The following is a 26,664-nucleotide window of genomic DNA, read 5'->3' on the forward strand; positions in this document are numbered from 1 at the left end:
CTCTACAGAAAAATAAAATAAATATACATTAATATATTATGAAAAATTCATGAAACCACATAAAACTAATTTGAAATAATTCTATCTAATTTTACATGTTAAATTGTGCCTTTTGGATGCCAAACATTAATTTTGCTTTTTCATTACGAATGTATTTTTTTGGTCCACAATATAATAAAAACATTTACGTATATTCACAGTTAAAATTAACTTTTCAGGAATGAACCAAAATAATCTGCTCCCACAAGTAGCATGAAGACAACCAAAAGTGTGTACAATTAACATAGAGATATTTCCTTGTGTGAAGTTCATTTAAATGGGCTTACCATGACAGTGGTTTTGTAGAAAACCATTTAAAGGTATATACATTAACAGCAAATTGTATGTAGAATCTTGATTTGAAGCTTTCGTGACTGCAGAAATCCATACTCTTTGGTTCTTTCGGTAAAGTCACGTAGTTATAAATAAAATAAATCACAACGTTTCAGGCACAACACAAGCGTCCATCATCAGGTGGGAAAGCATGGTCTGCTGCTGAGGCAGACTGTTTTAAAACACAAGCGTCCATCAAACACAAGCGTCCATAAAACAGTCTGCCTCAGCTTTCCCACCTGATGATGGATGCTTGTGTTGCGCCCGAAACGTCGTGATTTATTTTATTTTATACCTACGTGACTTTACCTGAAAGATCCAAATAGTATGTTTGTAGAACTTTCGCATAGTAGAACCAATCGGAGGTTCGAAATATGCAACCAAGTACATTTCATGAAATAATTTTAAAAAATATGTCATTTGTATGATTACAGATGCCGCATTTCAGTATTTCGAATTGAACTGCGAAATGATAACCTTAAAAACATTGTAATAGTAGCTCACCTTTAATCATTCCTTTTTCACTGGACTGTAATTTTTTATCTTTTTTTCTATGTTTTATTGACTTGTTTTTTTCACTCTTGTCAAAGTCATCAACAATATGCAAGGACTCCATCAGGTTGCATGAAATGAAAGAAGAACGGAAGGCTGAGTTGACCTCCTGGTATTTTGTCTGCGACATCTCCCCCAGAATGTGCAGTTCTTGCTGTATGAAACAGACAGGAACCAGTTAACATTTAAAAAGACAATCAGGGCTAAAATTCATGAAGGGTGTTCAACTGTTAATCCACACCATATTGGCGGAACAAGAGGTTGATTTTGTGGAAACTTAAGGCAGTTAGTTCCTTACATAGCACATTCTGCCATGCCTCAGTCAGAACTGTAGCCTAATAGAATCAGAATCTTTATTTAGATTGGAAAAATCCGATGAGCTATGAAGCTCTTTTTCATACATGTCTAGTATGGGCGGGTCAACAGGTTATAACAAACAATACAAAAACTATAGGAGTGCAAATAGAGAAAAAGGTAAGCAAGTCACTAAATATATATACACATTTTTATGATACAAGTCCGATTAATCAGGCTTCGGCAAGGCAGCAAAAACAACAAAAGTCACAGTAGTCCCTCAATAAAATGGCACATTAACATTGAGTTATCGATATACAGGTAAGAATCAAAGTTACAAATCATATTTGCAAATGTGAAGACATCCAGTACTAATCTTCTGCTTCAGGATAATTTTGATGCTTTAACAACAAGGGCTTTGTCGTCTATTCCATTAATTGCTCTAGGGATATTTAAAAGATAATTAGATGGGACCTCCGCTGGTTTTGGATTAAACTGGCAGTACACAACGTAAACATTCAACTCTGGTTGACATTTTAATCCTTCACATCTCTCATTACGATCTGTACAGGAATTATGATCTCAATATCCATATAATCATGATAAAAAATATCCATGAGAACGTGTATGTATTTTTACATTAATTTATCATTCAGTAACAGAATGGTGCGTTAATGTTGTTTTATACAGAACGTACGAGATATGTCCTGCAGAGGTGAGCGTCCGGATTGACAGTTGACAGCAGGTTAACTTGTGTCAGGAGTTGAACATGCTAATGGAACAAACAGAGCATTAAATATTACACATTTTAAACATTGTTTCATTATCAATAAAGTCTGTTAAGAAAGCGACATTATGCAACAAACACACAAACAAAATATTATTTATTTTATGCATCAAAATAATGATCCACTTAAGTACAAAATGCATAATTGCTTAGTCTGCTTCAGTAAACACTAATGTATATTACCGATTTTCCAAACTTGAACAATGGTGTATCACATTGTGATAGGTTATTTAAACTCAGAAAGTGCTCCATCTTCGCAAATAAAGGAAGAAAATGCAAAATACCTACAGACTTTAAAAATGTAACTAATTATTGGCGTAATATTGTGACTATTCATCACAAATGAAAACAATGTACCTAAGCAAATGCCGTTCAACACCACAAAGCCAAATGTAACGCCCATACATTGAAAGTGTAATATTGATGACTTGCATACTTTCTAGAATAGTACAGAAATCAGGTGAAATCATGATCACATTTGGTATTTGCACTATTATTGCAGGTTATAATCAAGATCCTATTTTTACATAACATGCTGTCGTTTCACAGCAGTGGGCGATGGTGCTATGTCATCCCAATTGAGTAATCTTCTGGTAATTGTGTCATATTTGGTCTTACATGGCAAAATACATGGCCTATTAATTCCCAATAACATCACAGGACATTTTAATGTCCATTGTGAAGCAGGAAGGGGGGTATTCATCGCAAAATATACCCAGAGTATTAACCAGGGCGGTCGTGGGTCTCAAACTGTGAACCTCTGCAAAAAGTAGCAAACGTGCACCCACTCTCCCATGACAATATATCACAGTAACATTAACAAATACCTCAATAAACTTTGCCCCATTGAACATTTGATTGACTTTTGGCTGGTTAAAGATATTTTCAAGTTCAATGTTAAAACTTTAAAAAGAGTTTTGCTTGGTTTATAGTTTAAACAATTACGGTATATATTTTAAACTAGCTTTACTACCCGGCTTCGCCCGGGACTTGGATTCTTGTCTTGGGTTAATACACGGCCTACGCGGAGGGTTGGGGGGGGGGGGTGACGTCAGCAGGCATACTGCGTGACGCTTCCGCATGCGGGTGACATCACAGATGTGACGTCACCGCTCACTTGTGCAATATATTATATCCATTATTCCTCCCCCCCCCCCCCCCAATAAAAAAAGTATATTTTTAAACTTTTTACATTGTGTACAGTATGGAAGCTAGCCACATGGCAAATGTAAAGTTTGTAGCCTTGTATATTATAGCCATTATTTACCCCACCCCCCAGCCGCGCATTTGTGCGGGATACACGGCCTACGCGGAGAGTTTGGGGGGGGGGGATGTGTGACGTCAGCAGGTATACTGCGTAACGCTGCCGCATGCGGGTGACATCACAGATGTGACGTCACTGCTCACTTGGTGCATGTCGAAAAGTATGCTAAACATTTTGAACAGACACACATATTCACAAATTTCCCTTATATATATTCACATTGCTTATGTAAGTATGGAAAGGTTCCCATCTTTATTGGAAGACTTGAGACAATATTTGAAATTATAAATCCTTTTTATAGGAGCCAGTTTATTGTCACCACTGATAACTGCCCACAAAGTAGGACCCCGTTTGATTGACACTAAATGATGACCTAAGTCAACCCCTAAGCAATATTTAAGTTAGTTTTTTCGTGTGATTTGCACACTTTAATCACAGTGCCACCTGACCAGTCAATATAAGTAATCATAATACACAATAACAGGACTATATATTGGTTAAAACATGTTACTAAAGTTACATGACTACTGTGTTAATCATTAAAACGTATTTGTCGTTTTAATAACCCAAAACCATAAAACATAAATACCCATGCAATGTAGACTGTTTAATGCGTCATACTCCTACTAATGCCAAATATTATTACCGGCAAATGTGTGTACGCTGGCTTAAAGCCTAAACTTACTTACGTAACTCTGGAAATAGTGTTTTCCCTATCAAAACAACAACACGTGTGGTGTTGTCACTAATGATGGCAAAGCACACCGCCAAATACAGTATTCCATTAAATGTAGTTATTCAAATTTAAGTCACTAGCAGAAAAACTATTTTTTTACCTTTACCACCACATTTATTGCACCAATATAATTCCAGATAGTCAAGCATAGTAAATACCTGGGTTCATCTGTGCATTAGTCTCAAACGAAGCCATATGCGGATGATGCACAGAAGCCCCGAAACTTCAAAGTTCCTTTTTAGGGGACCTCCACTGGTTTTAGATTAAACTAGCAGTACACAACATAACCATCCAACTCTGGTTGACATATTTTAATCCTTTACATCTCTCATCATGATCTGTACAGGAATTATGATCTCAATATCCATATAATCATGATAAAAAATATCCATAAGACCGTATATGTATTTCTATATTCATTTATGACCCATTTGAGTAATCATGACACAAACACTATTATTCTGTAAACATATTTTGTTTTACTTTTACTTTACCCTGCAAAGATAAACTATTAAGGTGAACCTTTTATCACCTCTGTTATAAACCACCACCCATCTGTGCTCAATAAAAAAGTGCCACTTTATATGCAGTCAACAGTAGTTGTCCTATGGAGCAAATAAGTCTCTCTCGAGGCTATCAATGGAGATGAAGACCAGCTCATTATCACATGGGCAAAATATAGATAAAATCATGAGCGCATTTGTTATTCACAACATTCTTATAATGCATGGCTCGAAGAACAGTGCTGTTTTTCTCAGACACAGTATTTAGTTGCTTCACAGAAGGGGGCGATGTTGCTGCATTGAATCCCAAGTTTTCAAATGTGGACCATGATGCCAAAACCAAAATGATGTTACAGGAACATTAAAGCCCACTGGGAAGCAGATAGCGCCTACTTGTACAGTTAATCATATGCCAGATTTTAACGGCGAACCTCTGCGAAGACTGGCGACCGCGCTATCGCTGGACCTGTCACCACCATATATAGAAACATAATCTGCCAACAACTATGAACATCACAACGTTTGGGGGCTTTTATTACCATTAAATTTCAGTTATCCTATCTGCATCAAGTCATGCCCAAGTGCATTTCTAAGTAAGCAGTGCACCACCATGTTTCGAACAAAACATCCCGGAAGGCTTCATGACAGGGCTACTTCTTGAGTCTCTTCATAAGCCTATTTTATACACAACAGGGTCGATCATTATTTCGGGACCATAACAACACCAAACCATCTCTTTTCTAGGCAAGACTGCGTGTTACCGAAGTGAAATCTCCAATGTTTCCAGATTTATAATTCACCCTGGTGCACATTTTTATGACCTGCAAAGAGTCCTACAATATTATTATTGCTGGTTTTCATACCAATTACTTTAAAAAAAAGATTAATGCAAACCTTTCCCATTCACACTTCCACCTCTGAAAAATTGCTTATTTTTGATACTTTGAGATCATGAATACTGGAGGTAAGGGCATTTACAATACAATATCTTGGCAATTTATCCATTTTGAGATATATTCGCAGACATCTTAATGTTTTTATTACCAACTGCCACATGCTGCCATTGACAAGCTGTCAGTATTGCCACCAACAATAGAAATGTAAAATTTTGTATGGGCAGGAATCGAAATGTAAGTAGGTAAATAAGCAAAAGAAACATTTAAACTGCTACATATTTTTTTCCAATAAAATTATGTTTTCAATTTATATAATTTCCTAACACATACGCAAAGAAAACATGGAATAGCCAAATGGTCCCAGTGCTCCACTCCCACATCATGTGCTCCTGTGGACAGAATGACTTCCACTTTAATACCAAAACTCCTTATGCATCAAATAAAATGTATTCCAGTTAAAATTAATGGATTAAAAAGTTTAAATATTTTGACGCATCAATTACAAACGTCCTTACGATTCTCTTTTGTGAATCGCTATAAGGTGACCATGTTTGGAATCACGAATCTTGAAATTCCTTAAAATTGTGGGATATTGCAGTCCCATAACAATGGTGTATAAGTAGGTATGTCTTTCCAGTTTTGCGACCAATATTATTCATCTTGACTTAAAGCTTTCATGACTGCAGGAATTCATATTCTTGGGTGTTTCGGTCAAGTCACGTAGATAGGTTCAAAGAAAATAACAAATAACAAAAAACTACGACGTTTCGATCACAACGCAAGCGATCGTCTTCAGGAAAAGGGGGGTTAGCTTCCAAGGGAAACTGTTTATAAGGGTTTGAAATGGGCATAGCCCAAATGTCAGCAGCCAATGATAATGGAAGTGTTTGGCAGCGAGCCCGGTGTTGGTTCGTTTTACACCAATTAAAGGGCTGCCAGGTGAAAATTAGCATGTTAAAGAGAGATTAGAATGATAGTGGAAGATCGCAGCGTCGCAACAAAGGGGTTTGCGCACAAAGTGACTGTGAAGAAAGCGCAAGTTTGAAATGGGCGTAAAGCACAACTAACATCGGAAGGTGGTAGGATGGGAACATCATAGCCAATTGCGACTTAAACTGGTTGATAACGTCCTTCCAATGATTGCTCAGTTTGTACTCATCTTCTCGGTAGAAATTGTGTCCGTGTCTATATATATGGATGGCTTCATGGACGAATATTTGTTGATAGCCAGTGGGCTTGTAAAGTACCTTCGTCTTAGAGAAATCAATTTCGCGTGAGCCCAGCGCATTAAAACAATGATCAGCCACGGCCGAGGTAATTGGTCCTACCGTGTTTCAGATCTGCCTTATGTTCACGAACACGGTCCGAGACATGTCGCTTAGTTTCCCCAATGTAACTACTACCATAGACACAGCTTAGTTTGTAGACGCTGGGGTATTGCATGTCAGGGATCACATCCTTCACAGATGGGATCACGAATTTTATGTACTGTGTTAAATTGAACCTGGATCTTGAGTTTGCTCATGATTTTGGAAATCATTTTAGTGACCCCTGCTATGTATGGCAAGGTGATGATTCTGATTGGGTCCTCAGATGGTTCTTTCCCAACGGTTGGGGTGATAGCTTTACGGATTGTGTCGTCTGAATATCCATTCATCTTGAGGGCTTGGTGTAAGTGTTCCAGTTCACTTGCTAGGTGATGACTGTCGGAAATACATCGAGCTCTATGGTGTAGAGTTTTATGAGGGAATTCTTCTGGGATGGATGGTGGTGGGAGTCAGGTTTTAGGTAGGCATCAGTATGGGTGGCTTTACTGTGTCCCATTGAGCCATCTGGTCTCCTTTCGATTAAAACATCCAAGAATGGAAAAAAAAATTCCACCTCCATGGTGAATTTGATGGCTGGGTGTATGGAATTGATGTGGCTGAAAAATTGGTTCAGAGATGTTTTTTTGGGTTAGATCACTTAAGTATAAATATGTTCTTAACCCGTCACTACGCGACACAGCCAAGTAGTAAGGTTTCTCACGTAAACAGAACGTGCCAATTACTTACTATTTCAGCCTACCTGTGTATTGGAGAGTAAATCCACAACATTTACAATTTGAGTATGTTTCACTGGTAATTACTTCCAGCATTATCGGGCGATTTTGCCAAAATCACCCGATGAGACACATTTATACTTATGTAATCTAGCCCAAAAAACCTTCATCATGAATGCCTTTCTAGTGCAACAACTACAGCCATAGGTCACACAACATAATTGACAAATGCTTCATCTCCCTTTCTGACAGATACAATGCAGATGAGGAAGATGGCTCACTTGTGCCTGGATGCTATGGCTTGGGCCAGGCAGGAGTTTCAGCGTTACTTTGTATTTATCGTGTATCAGGTGCTGTCAGCACAACAGTTTTATAAATGGGGTGAGAGTCCATTGCAAAGTGCACTTTGCCATGGCACCCTGAAACGGATGATATTATCGGCGAAGTTGCCACGAGCCTAAAAAAGGCTATTATACGATTACATGAAAGGAATTAAAGTAAAAAGGGGAATAACAACGGCACAATGCATTTACACGGTATTCTCGGGAAGTTAACTGAGTATTCAAGGAAAGTTTTGCTTAATGACACACAAGCATATAGAAGCTGAAACATGAATGCAGTGTGGGGTAAGGCACGGAGAGTTACAATAATAAAATATTACTATCAGACTGAAAATATTGAACAGCTGGAAATACATCAGCACATTTTTATAGCTTACAAGAATATTATTCTGTCTGCAGAAAGCTACAGAAAAACTCAGATTATTAGAATTTACATTTACTTGGTGCTTAAATGCTACAGCATCTTTAAGCACTTTAAAAGACAAATAGCAACGCAAGTTGCTATGGCATTGCAGGCAAGATGAGCCAAATGTTTAGGAGAGACAGAGTGGTTTGACAGAGAACTGACGTTCAGTGGAGGTGTATGTTGCCACCCACTTGGTTCAATGACATATTATTCTGTGTCCATTTAAACCCCTAATAGTTCACAGGCAGCAGAAAACAAAGGGGTCGCCATTTGTAATTGAGAACCTAGGAGAATGAAGATGATATAGTTGTGTTAGCTCGTACCTTGCTTGGGGTATTACAGCAGTGGATAGAAATTAGGGTCTTAATGTGAGGTTGCTTACTAAAATTGAATTGGCTGCAGCGTTGAGCAGAGCGACTCTTTGATATTCGGCACAGGTGTAGGTTTAAAAGTCAAGATTTGGAGGTAGTAAATAACGTTGAGATATATGTGATAAGGTATTTAACGTGCATAATACAGGTAATCATAAAAAGGAAGTCAAGAAATGTATTACATTAGTAGATATGGGGTTTAACAACATTTAGCAACGAACACAATTATAAACAAACTAGCTTTACTACCCGGCTTCGCCAGGCACTTAATTCACCACGCCCGGCCGCCTTTGTCTCCCCAGTGGCGATGTTCACACACCACACCAGTTAATTGTTTGAGGCTGAGTCGACCTAGGGGAGGCCCAGGACCAGTTAAAATAATCGTCACCGGTGGTGGCCGTGAGCGAGAATCTAACTCGGGTCGCCGGTTTCGTAGCGCAGCGTCGCGCTAAGCACTACACTACAATGCGTTACGCTTCCACATGCGCGGGTCACGTGACAGATTTGACGTCACAGCTCACTTGCTGTGCAAAAAATATGCATTATTGAGCTCCCCCCCCCCCCCCCCAAAAAAAGGTATTTTTATAATTTTTGCATGGTGTACAGTCTGGAAAGTACCCACATGGCGAATTTTCAATTTGTTGCATGTCGGGAAATACACTAAGCATTTGGAACAGACACACATATTCACAACTTTGCCTTTTATATATATGGAGATTAGTCAGTGTATCATATTAACATTATAGAGGGCAAGTATGTGGAGGGGCACTAGACAAACCTATAAAAAAAGCTTCTATTCATTGAATACAAATGTATGGAGGATGTTAAGAAAATCATCAAAGGGTGAGCATGTTAGACGTTCGTAATATAACATGGAAAGAAAGCAGACATATGCTCTTTCAGCTAAAATGCACCACCTTCTCTGAAACTCTAGAATTTTTAATGGAACCTGTATTGTATCGTATAGTCTAGTCTCAACCCTCAATCAATTCTCAAGTCGCTGAGTAAATCATAACACCTTTACTGTGGACCCTGGAGGTCAACTTCACAACAGCAGGAAAACAAAAATTGCGACGTGTGAAGATATAAACAGCATTAGTTGTGATTGCCGCTTGAACTTGACATACGTGCAAACTGAGTGCTGTGCACACATTTTTATCGGTTGCATATCGATAGGTATATTCTCCTACCTGCTGCATTTGCTGCTGGAGCATGGCATACTGCTCTGGAGAGAAGGATACAGAGCAAACGACTTTCTTCTCCTCCTCCTTGCTTTCTGGAGAATGAGGTGGTTTTTTCTTGATATTACTTTTCCTCATCTTCAAAAGGTCCAGCTGTGTCTTAACCGTGTGCCGGCAGTCCATAATGACATTTGCCAGGGGTTCCTCAAATCTGATGTTCAAAAGCACAAAAACAACATGCATTTAAAAAGGGAATTTTTGTTGTCCTGGATTTAAAAACACTCGGTTTTAAATTTGAACAAATGTTTCTACAATTTGTATGATTTACGGTGTGCAGAAAACAGTGGCACACTTACCACTTTCGGCAAAGAGTAGTAATTGCACAATGCTGTGCTATTTCTAGAGGTAGTGTATAACCTTTATTTCATAATTATTTTGAAAGTAAAACATGTTAAAAGTGCAATTAAAAAAGCATTGCACATTTAAATGATGGAGCAGCATATTCATTCGTTTTTTGTAATGAAATAAATACATTGTATAAATTATATGACACATAAGAAAAACCAACAATACACGTTTATTTATCATTCAGAGACCTACAAACTAAACACTGCATTACAGTGGTACATCTGCATTCCAAAGTTTTACTAAATATTTAAGGACTCTTACTTTGAATTATTTGACAATTCTTTTTCATATTTTTTACATGAGGTACCTCTGCTGCTGTCTCAATTACATCTGATTTAAATACCTCCCAGTAATTTGAGTATGATTTCCCTTTTCCGTAACGCTTTCAAAGGCATCAAAACTTAGCCCCAATCTCAATCTGGTATTGCTGCCATAGTTTGAGAGAATTCAGCGATGCTGTGACCAATCACCCAAACTTCGCTACTTCATTGTTGTAAAAAAATCTGAATCTTAATTGTAAGTGAATATTGCTTTATTGTCAGTTACTCTTGCACTACTGGTGATCACTTCCTCACTACTAAATGTAATCATCAAAACACATGAAAATGTCATGGTAAATATCCTGCAAGCATTAAAGTTCTCACAACCAGTTTGTATTCAGACACAAAAATCAATGGCCGTGTCAAGCCGTTCCGGCTCTATCTTCCTAGAACTCATGTAATTTATTACAGGCCTCATAAAACACTCACATCACTCGCCTCATGTTAAACAGAATTTACGTCAAGGTGCTCACCGCACCTCCTTAATGGAACCTTCATAACAAATATCTGGCCCAATCAACAAAACATTTACCAATTGTCTCATGAATGCACAATGGTGCTTTTGAAAGGGAGTCCATACGACAAAATTCCTCTGGTAAGACTTTTATTCACCTCTTTGCACCTTCGATTAGCACGGTTGGTTACGTACGTCACAAAATAAGTTCAACATACATACAAAAATAAAGACAAAGATCCCCCGTATAGCCTTAACAGACTGTAGGGGCAAGTGCTGTTAGCAAGCACCTATTAAGGCCGGAACGGTACACGAGGAGGTGGGTGGCCAGAACCAAGCCCGACCGCCTTTGTCTCCCCAGTGGCAATGTTTACACACCGCACCAGGTACTCATTTCAGGCTGAGTCGACATAGGGGAGGCCTAGGACCGGTTCAGATAATCGTCACTGGTGGGAATCGAACCCGGGTCGCCAGGTTCATAGCGCAGCGCGCTAACCGCTACGCTACCGCTCCCCATAACATACATACACCACAACACGTGGACACCCACAGCACGCCTTCTCTCCCAGAGCACCAAACACACGACACACACCTCTCATATACCCTCTTTCTCCCCAAATTATCTGGAACTTTCCAAAGTTCCTAAGCCACCCCGACCCCTTCTTCTTTCCAGCTAAACATCCCCCCCTTTAGGTATCCTCCAATCCCGTCTTCTTTTTCATCAGCTTAATTATCGCTACATTTATTTAATGACAAGAGTTTTCTTTTATAAAGAAATGACAAACACAACTAAATATACATCTACTCAATGATGTTGTTGCAAATGTATGTGTCCAACAGGAGACCGAATACGGCATGTACCTGCGTGGTGCTGAATGGTGGACAGCCGGAATGGATATGTGAAAAACTACATTTGCAACGTACCTGATTGTCTGAGGGGTATTGAAATCAGCCTCTTGTTGATTGGCTTCTTCTTCAACCTCCTCCTCCCACTCTTGAGAGCCGACCTCATCTCCAAACTTGAAATCATGTAAAGGGATGAATTAAGGACATTTTGGTAGACGATAGAGCTAAACAATACATGGTGATGCTGCTTTAGCAGTGGTTCACATGCACAATCAACAATGAGAATTTAACACATTTGTCAATAACACTGCCTTAAAAAAAAGAATATATAATCGGTGACGTTTTGGCCACTGGACCTTCCACAGGGCACAAGGGCCAATTTGCTCTCCATGTGCTATGAAGAAGGGACATTGTCTAAAACGTTGCCGATGTTATATTCTTGACAAATGTGTTGCGTTTTTACATTTATATATCTACAATATCAACATTCAGAATAAGTCAAGCAAGACTACTGGCTTAATATATTTACAGGCATTGTTTTTGAAACTGATTGGTCCACACCAGACAGCTTTCTTTTGAGCCTAGTCTCTGGTGTGGACCAATCAGTTTCAAAGACAATGCATATATTATCAGAGTACGTTTTTTGTTTGCATTCTGACCACAAGTATTGTGGTTAATGCAGAAATGATTCCTTGTAAAAGGTTTCAGTTTGGTGTTTTAACATCTTAACACCTGTTTCGTTGCCAGAAAAAAGAGGAAAACCTATTCTCGTTATTTTTATTGTATTGCTGCCTGTTAACCAAACACATTCCTGAAATAAACCAAGTGAATAATTAATAGCAACCTTCATTGGAAAATTATAAACGTTAACTGAATGCATATTTTTTTAAAGCTAAATTATGTTTTCCACAATAGCAAAAAAAACATTCAAAATCTTTCATCCATTCCTCAAACAAAACAGTCCAATCATTAAGATAAAAGTAAATTGCACTTTGACCTCAGTGCTTCACACATGACCCAAAATTGTTTCTCCCAGTAGCAAGATAGATCACTCCCTCCTCTACCCACATGGCCAAGTGCAGACTATGGACATAGAGCAAATGTATTAATATTGATTCATGGTTGTGTAATGTTTGATGTATCATGTTACATCGTTTTTTCTCATTTGTTTTGTTTCATTGTTGTACTTAAAATAGTTTTCATTGTTGCTTTTGCCATTTTTGTGACCCAGGTCACGCGAGCAAATTAGACTATCTTGGTCTCTTGAGTTCTGACCTGGTTAAAACAAAATAAGCTGGAAACATGGAGGGAGCTAAAGACTGCCTTGCAAGCATGGACATAGAGCCTGTAGTCTCGCATTGTTGGTGTAAATGGATTCCAGAAAGTACTCGCACATGCTCAGGATGGCCAAGCTTGTTTGAGTGTTTCTGATTTCTCTCAAAGACACGTGTAAGGAAGCCAAAGCAAGGGGCCCTCACGCCTAGCAACTGGGGAAGCCCAAGTGTCACTTTAGTTTTATCACGTGACAGGCACAATAAACATAACACTCAAGGGGTCATGGTGACCGGCTCTACCCCATAATGCTAAAGTGCAAATGAATGCTCCGATAATTTCTCAATGGAGAATGATTTATGAATCAATGTCGTTTTGACAATTAAAATGAACGCAAGTGATGTCATAACATGTGGGTGATTATTAGTATGTGCAAAGGCAGTAGCTTCAATAGATACAATACTGGTGATAGCCTTCATAAAAATGTCATGACCACCAATTTTTGGTAAAGGCTATCCCCAGTAAACCTTTAATATTAATGACATCTGGTAAATTTTAAAGTTGAATTTAATACAAAGTGACATAATTAGGATAGTCTGGTTGGCTGCACAGAATACGTAATTGCTCGTTTGACTGGTTCAATGTTACATGGGCAACAAGCAGGAATCACGGGAATGTTACGCCAACAATAATATGCTCCGTGGATATATTCGTAGATACAAAAAAATATCCTCTTATTCACAAATGATTTTATACACATCTTCCCACATATTTAACATGTGTTTCATATAATGCATACATTTACACAAAATACAGAAGATTTGCTGAAATGTTCAGTAGTCTGTCGGTCAAAAAAGTGTGGACTATTTTAAACCCTAACCGACACAGCTGGCTAACTGCATTCTGATCCTGTTTTTTGTATTTTCATTATGTTTTATCTATTTAAAATCTGTAAGAGAGCTTTTTAATTAGTACATGTATGCAGGTGTATGTATGTAGAACTTATTTCGCACTACATAGCCAACTGTGCTAATCGGAGATTATACAGGTGATGGAGGCAGCTAAATTCACTCCAATGTTACATAAATTATTTCGTAACTTGATCAAAGAAAGTAGAAAAAATGGATCCGTAAACACCGTGGGCGAATTACTATCCCACATATCTGTAATGTGTGTTGTGCTCATCATCTCTATCATGTCTGCTGTGGATGAGAGAAATAGAAAGGCAAGGGGATGGGGTCTCTAGAGCATGACCGACCTTGCCGTGACCTGGCAGTGACCCGTCATATCACATTTTTCCAGTCTAGTCCAAGGAATGACATTTAAAAACAAATTTTTTTATTACGAAACTCTTCTTCACAGCATAGAATAAAACAATACAAGCTCATTCCACCTTAAATTTGGTTGCAAGACGAAACATCTATTGAACACAAAAAAAAATTGTCACTGCTGATTGCCCTCAAATATTCGCTGCTTCATCGCTGTCAACCAACCCAGGACACACAACCTTGGTAAGTATATTTACAAGGTAAGAAAAATAAAATGTTTTGGTTGCATATTCCTTTTCTTCTTTTTGTAACCTTACACACAATTGTAGTGTTATTCATTCTGCAACATGGATTTTGATCCTTTAAAGACAGACTAAACTCACCGTTTCAAAGAGTTCTTCCATTAATTCATTGACTTCCTTTTCTGCAAAAAAACACATCTTCTATCAACCAATATATAAAAACAAAGTAACAAAAAATGTAATAGTAACATACATGAACGGTATAGTTTTAAAGATACCACCACTATCTATAATTTTTAAGCATTAATTCTTATACAATTGTTTTCGAACAATGTTAGTGTTCTGTACTTTATTTCTTGGAGAGCATTAAACTAAACTTAAACATCTGCATTTCACGCTCTGCACTGTAAAATATATATTTTATTTTAATGCATCTATGTTAAGATCAGGAAACCAAGTCCTGGACATAAAAGAGTTAATAAAATATAGTCATAAAATTTTAATTTTCAAGACAATTGTTTATTTAAAAAATCACATTCATACTAATTACTGTATTCTCAAACTCAAATACTTCTTGTTTATCATAGACTAGGTCTTAATTTTTACCAGCGTCTTTAATTATTTTTCACAAAGATGTATGCAGTGAGTAAATACATAATTTGCATTTGAATGTGTCAGCGAGCATTAATCCCGACAAAAACATGTTTCATAATGAGCTGGTTGTGTGTATTCACATAGTCCTTTCACGACACATTGACAGGAAGTAATATTTTTTCATGAATGAATTACAAGCAAAGGCTTATTGTAAACAACCAAGGGCCACTAACTACACTCAGGATATGACATTATTCGTTTTTGTACAGCCAAATGAGACTCAATTTGGATTAAGATTTTTTTCCAAGGAAGATCTGACTAATTATACAATGAGTAGACTTACTAATAAATGTATTTCAAGAGGAGAATCATCACTTTAAGTCCCACTGTGAGGTAGAAGGTGAGTAGACTTACTGCTTATCCGGACAGAACGATCATTCCTGAAGTCCTCCACATCAGGCTCATCAAGGTCCTCCAGGAAATTGTATTCTGGGTCATCCTCTTCATCATCGTTGTCTAGTGACAATCAAGCACAACATGTAAACGTAAGCTGCACAGAATGGCTTGGGAGGTTTGTTTCACTCCATTTAGGTTCTTCGTTTTAAGTGGCTTTAGTCGAATTCTTTGGACAATTTAGAAGTTACACTGAATCATAAATCGCACTGATTGTTTGGTGGCTTAGGCAACTTTGAGTGACACATAGTTCTGAAGTACACTTGCTGTGAATGTCTTGATTTTTTCAAACTAATTAGTAGAATAGACAAATGAAATTAGGACAGTGTGGCATTTTGTACACAGTATATTCTTGTCTTTTTTGCATTTGTATAAAAAGAGTATGTGTTAAACTGAAAAAGAGTCGGTCTACATCCCAAAAAAGATGATGTTTGAATTTCAGCACAACTAAAGGGCAGGGTGTTTAACTTTATATAAACCTCATATGGTCATCCCTCGCATAACGTGTGACATGTGTTCCTGAACAACAGCACGTAAGTCGAACCGCACTGTATAAATCTTATTTTCCCAAAGAAATACCTGTTGTAAGGGGGGTGCGTTACCAAATAAAAATTAAGTATAATTTAATTTAATTATTTTAGGCCTGGATTTACAAAATACGTATCAATTTAATACTTGTGACACAAATTTTAACGGTGTTCCTGAAAATACACAGCGTTAAAATTACATTCACAGATTTAGATTTTAATGTTTTGGGAGCAAAGGGAGGACAAGTCACAGTAACTTTTGAAAATGTACTTTTATCACACAACACAAGTATTATGCCCGTAACATAAGAACCTTATGGCGGGACGCCCGGGGTCCCATAAGTCCCTGGCTCGCGCATAAACTGCGTTACGACGTCATTTTATGTCTGTTGAAGGCGAACGATACAGCAATCTATTCCTCTCGACGAGCTCCACACGATACGCTAATCAAAGTTTCTTCTGCGCATTCGTCCTCGCTGTGCTTGGACGACATGACAACAGAATGATCTGCACCAGGTGGGTCGCGGCGTTTATGTGCGCGGTGGGACGGAATCGCCAAAAAAAATTTAATTAGGATTTTGACTTCCGTTTATTCGGGACCCCGGGGTCCCGCCAAAAGGTTCATATGGGAAAAGTGGGATTAACAGTAGATAAAAGCACAAAACCAATACTGTTTCCTGCAAAGTCATATGGAACAAAACAAGCAAAAAGCTAAATATTTAGTATACTAATTCACGACTTGACAAAAAACACTTTCCCCCGCCGATTTTGTACAATGGCCAAATCGGCAGAAAATTGCACTGGAACTACTATATATGTTTATTTATTCTTACAACAGATGGTGCAAAGAGGGGTTGAACTGGCACGGAATCAGGCAAGGGATCTATAGAGTAGTCTTATCGCCACAGGATTCTAAAATGTGTTTCACTGCTTAACCTGTTACAACAATAAAGCAAGCAAATACTTTTCAAGTGCCTGGAATAGCCAAAGTTCATCTCACTTCAGGAAAAACGACAACTGCCTTGCCTCTACTCCTGTCTATTTATTCACACAATAATGAGATGCATATTTTCAACAGGAATCTGGAACCTTCAATTTGTCAACATATGTTTTTCTTCTGCATATTCTTGATTCCAAGACGTTAATCAAGCCTTATACTGAAAAACGTATTACCAAGTGACTTACCTTCTGCATTATCTACTGGGTCTGTCATAAGCCCATGCAGCCAAGTCTTCCAATCTTCATCCTCCATAACCGCCGGCTCGTACATATCTGGCGTTATATCTGGTGCATTCAGCTCTGCTTCTAGCTGCCCAATAGGCATGTCCCTCAGTGTCCGCTTGGAGCGTGTGCGGTATGCTATTAAGTTTTCATCGTCTGGCTGAACATGGCAACAATAAAAAAAAACACATTATTTCAAAAAGTTAAAACAGGCACAATGCTATGGATTTCCATATGAATGCACTCAAAAAAGTCTTAAGTGGTTTCCAACTCCAATGAGCATGAGGTGTCACTCTTTACAGCCCTGAGCCACTGGTGAAAATTCCATTCCCATTGTGAGGGGTATGTCATTTCATGTATTGCCAACATATAAACACCAACAGCCATTTACAAACAATTAAAATAAATCACTGAAAAATATACAACTAAACTAAGTGTAGGCTTATTTATTTATATTACAAAGGGGTTTGCCATCCAGAAGTGGTGGTTCAAGAGGACTTGGTTGTTTTTCCACTGCAGAAGCCAAGATGCACCATTAACTTGACACGCAATTAGTTGAGACATATCTAGGTGATGTGTGGTGACGCAGTCCCACACATCATCTACATACATGCCAGCTGATGTCAGACGCAATAAGCGTGTCATTAGCCCTACTCCTGGCCCTGTTTGCCCCCGAGAGACAGGTTCTAGCTCAGTACAGAACATAACCAGTGGAAAACCTATGATACCGGCTCAACTCGAATGTACCAATGGAAAAAGGGGTATGAGAGCCAGGCTAAAGGAAGACATGAAAAGACAGTGTCATGAACGTTTTGTAAAATATAGGACAGCAGGAATTGAGAGTAATGAACACAAACAGATGTAAATATATAAAAACATTTAAAGTGATGTCGACATATTGGGATTCATATGCACGTCAAGTGGACACACGTTAAAGGCCAATGTGGTAAAATTCTTACAGCGAAAGTGAAACATCGTTTAAGTTAAACGTTGAAAATAAATTAACGATCGTACATTGTGCCCTAATAAACACGATGATTCACTGGAGATGCATTTGCCTCATATAAAAGGCAAAATCATAAAGCTTGAGGAGATGAAATGCTGGCATGGGGACATCATGTAGAAATGTCATCACATGATAGTCTCATCTCTTTGTTAACCATACCACCCATAGCAATGTACAGCACATTCAGTTTATTATATGGTCATATTTTTTCCTCGGACACTTCCCACTGGACCTTTTTAATACTGAACACTAGCAGCCAGGGCACATTAGTATTCTACCATGGTAGCACTTTAATTGCACTGACTCATAATCTTGGTTCTTTCGGTAAAGTCACGTAAATATAAACATTTTTTTTTATAAAATAATAAACTAAAAAATCATACGAATTTAATAAAAACAATACATTGAAAATAATAAAAGCAAAAAAACCCACAATAAAAAGTCAAATAAATTTAAAATTATAAATAAAAATAAATTGAAAATAATAAAAGCGGCGGGTTTTTTTTGCTTTTCTTCAATTGAAATTAGAAAGAATTTTGATAGAATAATATAAAAAATGCTATTTAAATGATATACACTAACACATTCTGATTTATTTTAATTGAATAAAATATCCAAGTAGGGTTCACTAATCTCTTGCATGTAATTAGACTTCACAATTTAAGTACTGTGTTTTAAATTTATATCAGGCTACTTTCATAAAGCAGCATTCTTCGTCCTTGAATATCTAACCCATTCATCCCAGACACTGCATATGCAGTACCAATTCCAGTGAGCTATGATAAAAATCTACAGCACAATAACCGTGGAACCAACAGCATTTTTTGAAAGGGTATACGTACGTCACTTGAATTTCCACATTCTGCTTATTAGAAGTCTGTGACAATTATAATAATACACATTGAAGAAAGACTTTTGTGGTAGTTTTATTCACATGGTTATTTTGGTAGCACGTTCACCACTTGTCGCACTGGTTCATGGTTTTAATTCAGCGACCGCCATGGTTATTACTGCCGGTGTAATATTCAAAATATGCACCGTGTGCTTCATAGTGAACTTGAGAGGTCTCATGACGTCATGCGCCAGAGCAGGCCACTGTGCCGGCGTCATGATCCAAATTGGCCAACTTTGAAAGAGTAACCCCACATTACTCAATTTGAAAATAGATCGCAATCATCGACTCCCCCTGTGAAAACTTGACAGAACAGAGTCATGAGACTCAGCGAGGCTTTCCTGGGTAAACAAATGCAATAATACAAAGGGAGATATCATGGTATATCATTGGTTCTGGTAGAATACCATAGTAACATTTGCTTACCTTCCACACACACTGCTACTGTGAATTAAATTCATAACCTAACAGTTACATTTTTATTTAAAGCTTTCGTGACTGCAGGGATTCATATTCTTGGTTCTTTCGGTAAAGTCACGTAGAAGAGAAATAATAAAATAATAAAAATATTAAACAATAAAAAATTCTCACGACATTTCGACTGCAACACAAGCAATCATCATCAGGTGACTTTACCGAAAGAACCAAGAATATATAACCTAACAGTTATTCTTAACAGCAGCACATTGGCAAAGGTAAAAAAAAGTAAATATTATTTGTAACGAAATTACTTGTTTTTGTGAACAGCAAAGAATACACAATATGATCATACAATTTTACATTTACACGATCACGTGATACTAACCCGATATTGATATCCAACAATGCTGCTGAAAGCCAACTCTTCGTCAACAGCATTGAGTTTCTCAATAAAAGTGCTGTCCTTTGCTGGGAGGGGAGGTGGAGGCCCCATTGGTACAACCATGGCGCTAACGTGTCTGATCTTCTGAATTGTGGGTTGTGGTTGTGGTTCTTCAACTTGGATTGACTAAAGAGAAAAGCAAACACATGTCCAAGAAACAAACAATTGTCTATGAATTGCACTTACAAAATCACCTGTTATAAAATGCAATGATACGAAATTTTCATGTTGAATGTTATTAGATAAAAAATACTTCATGAAGAAACTGAAAAGGCTGTAATTCTTATTTAAGAATTGTGAAACGTTTACTTGGGTTTTAAATTACGTTTCATGGAAGGTATTGCTTAGTGTGTTAAAAATTAAAGTTCTAATAATTACTATTTGGTTCTTTCGGTAAAGTCACGTAGGTAACAAATAAAATAATTAATCATCATCCATGGGCAATCCACTCCATGCCATCACCAAAAACTTGTGATGTCACAACCAGTAAGACTGTAATTACTACTTCCTACAGCAGGAATACTACCATCAACTTTCATACCAATTACAACAGTAATCATTCTGAGAGCATTTAATTAGTACAGCAAAATTAATGAGCTTATTACAGCATTAATACTAGTCATAAGTACCATAGCAATTAACTACTAACACAATACTGCATTTACAATTAAAACAGTAATAACTCCCACAATTACAACTGCCTCAACAATAAACACTGCAATTGCAATTGACTGCATTAATTTTTGAAGTGCAATGTTGAATTAATTGCCCTCTGTAGAAAGTTCTGAAAGATTAGCCTAGAAAACATAAATTTATCCTAGATTTGAAAACAATATTCTCATATTCTTCTCATGATCTGTTTTTATGCCACTAAAAAACATCAATACACCATGCACGTTAACATACCATGTGTCAATTTAAGCATTCCATGTATTCATTATATATAAGCAGTAATGGTAAGCTATGTAAGTGGAAATATCACCTGTGCATCAGTACTGCCTTCATCCTCAACATCAGAAACACACGAGCTGCGCCTTAACCGGTGGTGCCCAGGGCTGATTGGAGAAACACATTCAGCCACCAGGGAATTCTCCAGATCACTCTCCAGAAGGCTCTGTTAAGAAAGTTGTGAAACAAAACAAATTGGTGATGGAAACTAGCATTCAGTTAGCTTTGTAAAACTCCAAGTATTGTCTTATGTGCTATGAGTGTACATTTCAGTTTATGCATTACGTACGATATTTGTAGCAAATAATTAGCATCGTTTACTACGTAAGGTGCAAAATAAGTTCTACATACATACATATGACATGTACTTATGAGTACTGACACAAGTTAGTACATAATGGAATGTCACAATGCATTTAATATGAATGTACGTGGGCATGACACAGTAAAGACATTTCTATTCACTGACGAAAATTGTTTTTTAATGCCTACATGTAGAAAGTAGTCTCGGATAGAAAAGGTGCTGGAAGGACTGCTAATTCAAATTAGAACACGACCTTCTCCAAAGTTCCAGGGTGTCTTCCTTCCCTTAGCCAATCCCACAACTTTCCATGAAACAGGTCTCTAACCAACCCCTCAACTAACATTGCAAATTGGCCGTGTTTCCATCCTTCACACTCACTGTCCAATCAGATTCCAGGTCCTTGCTTCTCTGCCAATCAACCGAGCACTTAGCGAGCATCTAATTAGTTCGGACCAGTCTTGAGGGTTGTTTGACCCCACTGCACCACATTGTTCAATTTGGGTTGCTGAAGAGGGTCCCCCGGAGCAGTTATCACTCGCCACTCAAATTAGCTGTAGCTATAAATCAGATTTGAAGCTTTCGTGACTGCAAGTATCCATATTCTTAGGTTTTTTCGGTAAAGTCACGTAGGTAAAAAATTTAAATTAATAAAAGTAAAATAAAAATAAAATAAAAATCACGACGTTTCAGAGGCAACACAAGCTTTCGTCTTCAGGTGGAACCGTCACAGCACGCTTGCTGTACCTCTCATTTACTCAGGTTGTTGAGTTTACAGCACGTGAAGAACAGTGCTAAACACTCCACCAAATGTATTACAGTAATTGCAATAATACTCATTACTCTTTAATGATATATGCGATGAAATTGCAGGTATGAGACACGATTTAGCAATCCTCAAAAATGTGGGTTGTGATTCGCTGGACTGCTCTGTGGCACCTAAATAACCCACAACAACATATTGAATGAGACCCACAATTATAATGTAATATGAATTATTAAGGAGTAAAAAGTAATTTACTGTAGACTTGCTTCATCTGCATTCATAGCAATGCTGTCCAATTAGAAATATTCTAATACAGACCTCCTCAGCTGTGTCATCTTCCTCTTCTTCTGGTTGGTATTCTTCATCGGATGAGTCCTCTTCCTCAAGAGGAATCTCCAGAAACTGTGGTTGCTGAAGCACACCCATTTCACAAAAAATCCAATGGAATATTGAAACAATGGCACAAGAATACAAATAATATGCTGTAGAAGAGTCAAAATAGTCGGTATAAATATATTTTTTCTATAATTACAAGTTCCAAACAAAGACACCATGGATTAATTGGTTTACTTATATGCAACAATTTAAAGAGATAATATATAGGTATATAAGTAATTACCCATTACACACATTACGCACATCTATATATATAAAATGGAAATTTGTGAATGTGTCTATTCAAAATGTCTAGCATACTTCGCAACATGCAACAAACTTGAAATTTGGCATGTGGGTAGCTTCCAGACTGTACACAATGCAAAAAGTATAAAAATAGCGGTGACGTCACATCTGTGATGTCACCCGCATGCGGAAGCGTCACGCAGTGTGCCTGCTGACGTCACCCCCCCACCCTCCGCGTAGGCCGTGTATTAATCCAAGACAAGAATCCAAGTCTCGGGCGAAGCCGGGTAGTAAAGCTAGTCTGTTATAAAGCAATCCAAAAATGCGTGTCAATTAATAACGCTACACCTTCCAAAACATAATGAAGAGTGTGAACGATGCAAAATACAAATATACACTGTGCATTGCCTTTAATGAAACCATAATAAGGCAATACTGAAATGGTTACTGCAACTCCACATGCTTATTTATTGTGGTAAATGGTTTAAAAATATATATTTGTAGAAGTTCTCATTTACATGATGACCACTCATTATCCAAGTACCTCCTCTGGTCAAATTAAAGTGTTGGGAACTCGCCTTAATTTTCAGTCCTAAAACCAGTGACGGAAATTCCATTATTATGGGTACCAGCTACTCCACGCAATGACCACTGTTACTTTCTCAAAACGTGGTACTTATTTAATTGACCCAGAATGAAGAGATGGGTTATCCTTGCAAAGCTTTCTTTAGAGACTCAATCACAGCATTGCTGGGCTGGACAAGGCTTTTCAAATAACCGTTTGTAATTTTGGAATTATCAGATAGTTGCAATCACACCAATGTGTAAAATATCTTGCCTTTGTTACAAATGCATCCATTTTAATTGGCGATGACCACAATACAGGGGCAAGACTAAATGCATAATTATTTTAAAATGACTCAACTTAAATAAACAATGAAGAAATTCAAAGAATAGATTGCTTTAGTATACTGAAAAACGATTCCATAAACACAAAATGAAAATACTTACGGAGCCCTTTTCTGAAGCTTCTTTCGCTTTTGAGCGTGTCATCTTTGGTTCCTGAAGTAAATAAAAATGCCCTCTATGTTAGCTGAGTAAGTTATGAATTCAACTTACATGTACAAAAACATTTCGGTATTAACTGCAGATGGGCCCATGACCAAACAGCAGAATTTTCAGGAACTGTTGAAATTTCCACTCTAGCAGGTTAAGAGAACCTCTTTCAAGTAAGCGACGTTTCTCTGTATTCCCATCTCAGCCAAACCAGTGGTTTATACAGTGGCTGGTGTTCTGTCGTGAAGAACACAATATGAAAAGTTTTTTTTCCTTCCTTATCTTGACCTAGAATTGTTAGGTCTAAATTTCTGCCAATTAAAACTGAAATAATAATCTAAATGACAGGCAAAAAATAAGTAAAGTTGAGTTCTTATACTTTTTATCCAATGCCCGGCCTCACTGGTTATGGTCACAATCCAATCTCCGATTGCTTGCGATTACATCAAGCAACTGGAAAAATGAGAAGCGTGACAATTGGTCACTGGCACACTTTCACAGGCCAACTGTGCAGGTGTGACTGTCTGATGCACATCATTCTCAGGGTACCATATTGGTTATTCAGAGGGGTTGGAATGTATTTTATTTATTCTGAATTGACCATGTTGCTTTTTCTAGCCTCAATGTCTGTATTTATTGGTAATGAGCCTTTTGCCCGTCCAAGGACGGGTGTATTGCAGTAAATCTGAAACTTGAAAGCGAAAAGCAGACCACGACGTGATATGCAATTTGTAAGGGTGCGGTAACATAGACCTATTTCATTTTAAGGTTATAATCCCTTGTTCATCATGACGTCCTTTTTACTTTCACGTCTCAATAGCGTTACGGAGATCGATTGACGTGAGGGTTCTGCCTTTGTAGTGAGGGTTGGAAGTTGACGCCGAGGTTGGGGCAGGAGGCGCCTCAGCCCCCAAATGTGCACTGACGTCAGCCGCTAATTATTATCAATGGGGGGGGGGGGGGTGTCCATTTGGAGGACGTCACCTTATGATTATTAATAAGGGGGGCTGTTCGATGTAGAGTGACGTCACCAGTTCATGATTATGAATGAGGGGGTCAAACTGACTAAACCACACTTACATATTACTTAAGATAGGTACGATGAAACTACTGCTTTAAGTTGAATATTGTAATGTAACAAACGTGAAGATTTAGGCAAAAATGTTCTCGTCGTATGCTCGATTATTTACTTACAAAAATTGGGGCTTCATCGACGTCATTCAAGGCTGCTCTCATCATAGCAATGACATGCTCATTCGTGATGACTTCCTGAAAAGGACATCAGACATCCGTTATATTATACATGCACAATAAGAACTCCGATAGCAAGCGTACAATTTAAGTGTAAGCGTCAATTACTGTACACTTGTAAAAACATCAATAACTTATACTTACATGCAAAATGTTTTTAACATTTACTGCAGTCAGATTGTGTTGCTGTGCGTCATCCTCGAGCTTCTTTTCTAGATAAGTATCTTCAACAATAACAATTTGCAGCGTATCTTCTTCTTCCTTTTGCACATCTTTTGACGTTAATTCAGCCACATATTGGTTCGGGCTTTTCGAGGTAGAAGCATTATCTTCATTCTCCAATGTTTCAAGTTTAACAACCATGGCCAACGTTTCAGGCTCACACACTGCTGGAGATGTACAAGCACTCCTCTCATCATCTGCCGTCTCTTTGGTGGAGAAAAGTGTGCTGCTATCTTGCACTGTTTCTAATGATATGGGCTCACACTTGGTAGTAATACAACTCACCGAGTCTAAAGCTGTAGAGTCCTCTATTTGTAAACAAGCAGTCTTTTCAGCTGGAAAACCAGGTGTTTTATTTTCACCACTGCCACTTTCCAATGGTGCATTTTGCGGAAAAGCTGGTTCTGAAATTGCCTCTGCAAAGGGTTTCTTTTGGCAGACCGCGGCTAATGTGCTAGTATGTGATGGACAACTGGAATCATTAGCATGTTTACTGACACAAACGATTGATGGATCTAATTTCTCTTCACAGTTGTATTTTTTTACATATCCAGAAGACTGTTCAAAAGTAAATGTAGGTTTTAAAAGTCTATATGATGTGTTTTGATCATTCTCATCACTATCTGAATCAGAAGACACAGAGGCAGAGGAGGAAGCTGAATCATTGTTTATTCTTGGGAATTTTTTCTCTGATGGAACGTTGGGAGATGAAAGGGCCCTGCGTTTGGGCATTTTTAAAGTTGAATATTTCAATCTGAAACATACAAAAACATGATTTGTTTATGGTACATCGTCTTCATTATATACAACAGTATCGTTATAATAATAGGGGTTTTCCCCTTTTTTCTGGCAACAAAACTGAAACCTGTTTACAAGGATTTATGTCTGCATTAACCACAATACTTGCAGTCAAATGCAAACAAAAAAACACACTATGGTAATATATGCATTGTTCTTGAAACTGATTGGTCCCTTGGTGTGGACCAATCAGTCCCTTGGTGTGGACCAATGAGTGTCAAGAAAAATTCATATATTATCAGTGTGATTTTTGTTTGCATTAGACTGCAAGTATTGTGGTCAATGCACACCTGAATCCTGGTAAAAAGGTTTCAGTTTTGTTGCCAGAAAAAAAGGGGAAACACCCTATTATTATCTTTTGGTACTGGCAAAGGAGGTCTAATGAAACAGTAGCGTTAGCAATACGTTACACGGCTGTACCATTAATTACCATTCTACTTGTGGTGCAATATTCTTTAAGGACCCTGCACTCGTCCGCCAATCTTGATGTTTGTATTGCTGCTGAACTCACGCACCACAGATCTCACTTGTAGAATAGCCGGTGAACGGGCTGAGCGGGGTCATCCGTGTAGCACATCAAATGAACTGAATT

At 37.9% G+C, this 26,664-nt stretch overlaps 1 protein-coding gene across 1 annotated transcript in view; it reads right to left on the reverse strand.

Moving 5' to 3' along the window:
• LOC144738517 (GON-4-like protein) overlaps window positions 1–26,664 on the reverse strand; it is a 60,322-nt gene that overhangs the window by 32,887 nt on the left and 771 nt on the right. The window contains exons 2-14 of the mRNA XM_078621533.1: window positions 25,197–26,028; window positions 24,996–25,070; window positions 23,757–23,807; window positions 22,443–22,535; window positions 21,092–21,223; window positions 20,053–20,235; window positions 17,314–17,509; window positions 15,563–15,664; window positions 14,696–14,736; window positions 11,851–11,945; window positions 9,754–9,955; window positions 1,916–1,990; window positions 877–1,078 (exon numbers count right to left, since the gene is read on the reverse strand). Coding sequence (XP_078477659.1) covers window positions 877–1,078; window positions 1,916–1,990; window positions 9,754–9,955; window positions 11,851–11,945; window positions 14,696–14,736; window positions 15,563–15,664; window positions 17,314–17,509; window positions 20,053–20,235; window positions 21,092–21,223; window positions 22,443–22,535; window positions 23,757–23,807; window positions 24,996–25,070; window positions 25,197–26,006 — 2,257 coding nt within the window. The 5' untranslated portion in view covers window positions 26,007–26,028. The remainder of the gene's footprint in view (window positions 1–876; window positions 1,079–1,915; window positions 1,991–9,753; window positions 9,956–11,850; window positions 11,946–14,695; window positions 14,737–15,562; window positions 15,665–17,313; window positions 17,510–20,052; window positions 20,236–21,091; window positions 21,224–22,442; window positions 22,536–23,756; window positions 23,808–24,995; window positions 25,071–25,196; window positions 26,029–26,664) is intronic.

Source organism: Lampetra planeri, chromosome 3, assembly GCF_965212315.1.
Source record: "Lampetra planeri chromosome 3, kcLamPlan1.2.h2, whole genome shotgun sequence".
Classification (NCBI taxonomy): domain Eukaryota; kingdom Metazoa; phylum Chordata; class Hyperoartia; order Petromyzontiformes; family Petromyzontidae; genus Lampetra; species Lampetra planeri.